This window comes from Oryctolagus cuniculus, chromosome 1 (genome assembly GCF_051225735.1).
Source record: "Oryctolagus cuniculus isolate XC-2025 breed Fujian yellow rabbit chromosome 1, ASM5122573v1, whole genome shotgun sequence".
Classification (NCBI taxonomy): Eukaryota; Metazoa; Chordata; class Mammalia; order Lagomorpha; family Leporidae; genus Oryctolagus; species Oryctolagus cuniculus.
The window spans coordinates 15,670,671-15,672,383 of record NC_142867.1 but is presented as its reverse complement, the minus strand read 5'-3'; the positions used below and the strand labels follow the sequence as shown (position 1 = coordinate 15,672,383).

General features: G+C 37.0%; 1 protein-coding gene across 1 annotated transcript; it reads left to right on the top strand.

Moving 5' to 3' along the window:
* Positions 1 to 230: 230 nt before the first annotated feature.
* LOC100343539 (olfactory receptor 8U3-like) lies at positions 231 to 1,196 on the top strand. The gene has a single exon (XM_002709137.3). The coding sequence runs from the start codon at positions 231 to 233 to the stop codon at positions 1,194 to 1,196; it is 966 nt and encodes a 321-aa protein (XP_002709183.3).
* The last annotated feature ends 517 nt before the right edge of the window (positions 1,197 to 1,713 follow it).

Below are 1,713 nucleotides of genomic sequence, written 5' to 3'. Positions count from 1 at the left end.
TATTTCTGTTTTGACTGATTTTTAAGTTTTTGCCTTATAAATCTATAAACAGCCAGGAATCAGTGTTTGAGATAGTTTGTGTTTGTTTCTTTGGAAATTCTACTTCAATGACAATGTCTTCTCACAAGTCAAAGCACATAAGATTTGGTGTTTCATTACAGTGATTCAAACCCAATAATCTGTCTTTGGTTCTGTCTTGTCTTTTTTCAGCAAATGAGAGGCCTGAATAAATGGCTGAAAGGAATAACACAAAGGTGACAGAATTCATTCTTTTGGGCTTTTCCGTTGCTAGAGATATTGAAATTGTTCTCTTTCTGCTCATTTTAGCCGTATATACTCTAACTTTGGTGGGGAATGTTGGGATGATTTCATTAATCCGCTTGGATTCCCAGCTTCACACACCCATGTACTTTTTCCTCAGTAACCTGGCGTTCGTAGACCTTTGCTACTCCTCATCAATAGCCCCCAAGTTCCTGGAGATTCTCTTGACCAGACACAGATCCATATCTTTCTACGCATGTGCAACACAGCTGGGTTTTTTCTTAAACTTCTTGATTTCAGAGATGGTACTCCTTGCAGTAATGGCTTATGATCGCTATGTGGCCATTTGCAATCCACTTCTCTACATGGTGGTTATGTCTCCAAAGGTGTGTATGCAGCTGGTATTGGGCCCCTACTTATACAGCTTTTCTGTTGCATTGCTCCATACAATAGTTACTTTCCAATTGATATATTGTGGCCCCAATATAATCAATCACTTCTATTGTGATGATGTCCCCTTGATGGCCCTTGCCTGCTCAGATACCAGCCTCAAAGAGATTCTGATATTTATCTTTGCTGGATTCAACATGATAAGTTCTTTGACCACTGTTCTTATTTCTTATGTATACATCGTGGCTGCCATCTTGAGAATACAGTCGGCAGAAGGGAGACGCAAAGCTTTCTCAACTTGTGCCTCTCATCTGACAGCTGTGACCATATTCTATGGGACTCTGATCTTCATGTACCTTCAGCCAAAATCAAACCATTCCCTCGACACAGACAAAATGGCCTCAGTGTTCTACACAATAGTCATCCCCATGCTCAACCCTATGATCTACAGCTTGAGAAATCAGGAGGTAAAGAATGCCTTGAGGAAAGCCATTGAAAAAGGTTACAACCTGCCTCTAAAACACCTTAAAAAAGGAATTTCCTGACTTGGAATAAAGCCACATGCACACGTATTGTTTTCAAAATCATTGTCTGGAGAACATTTATTTTTATTTTACTTAATGTGAATAAAATCCTTTTGTATATGAATTTTTTGTCCATACAATCTATAGTAAGACAAGCTGTTTCTTAAAAAATAAGGATAGTAACAAATTACTATTGCTTAGATAGATGAATCCAATGGAATTGGCCTAGAAGTCTCTGTGAAACTGATAGTAATATATCTATAGTATAATATATATAGTAATATATAAGATTTTTTGTTATTTTGCATAATGGTAAAGAGCAAAAGAAGAAACAAGGAATGAATTTTTTTGTGTATTCCCATGAAATTTCATCTATTTGCCTTGTACCCTGGGTACTCTGTCTATCTGGCCACCACTATTTTCACTAATAATAACTCCCTGAAATTACATAATGTGATTGTTAATTTTATTTACCAGCTTAATGGGCTAGGGAATTCCAAGGTGATTGGTTAAAGTCGTAGTAGTAGATTTAGTAGTA

What these genes read in the sequence shown, in the direction of transcription:
- LOC100343539 (XM_002709137.3), top strand. Translation starts at nt 231, where the DNA reads ATGGCTGAAAGGAATAACACAAAGGTGACAGAATTCATTCTTTTGGGC.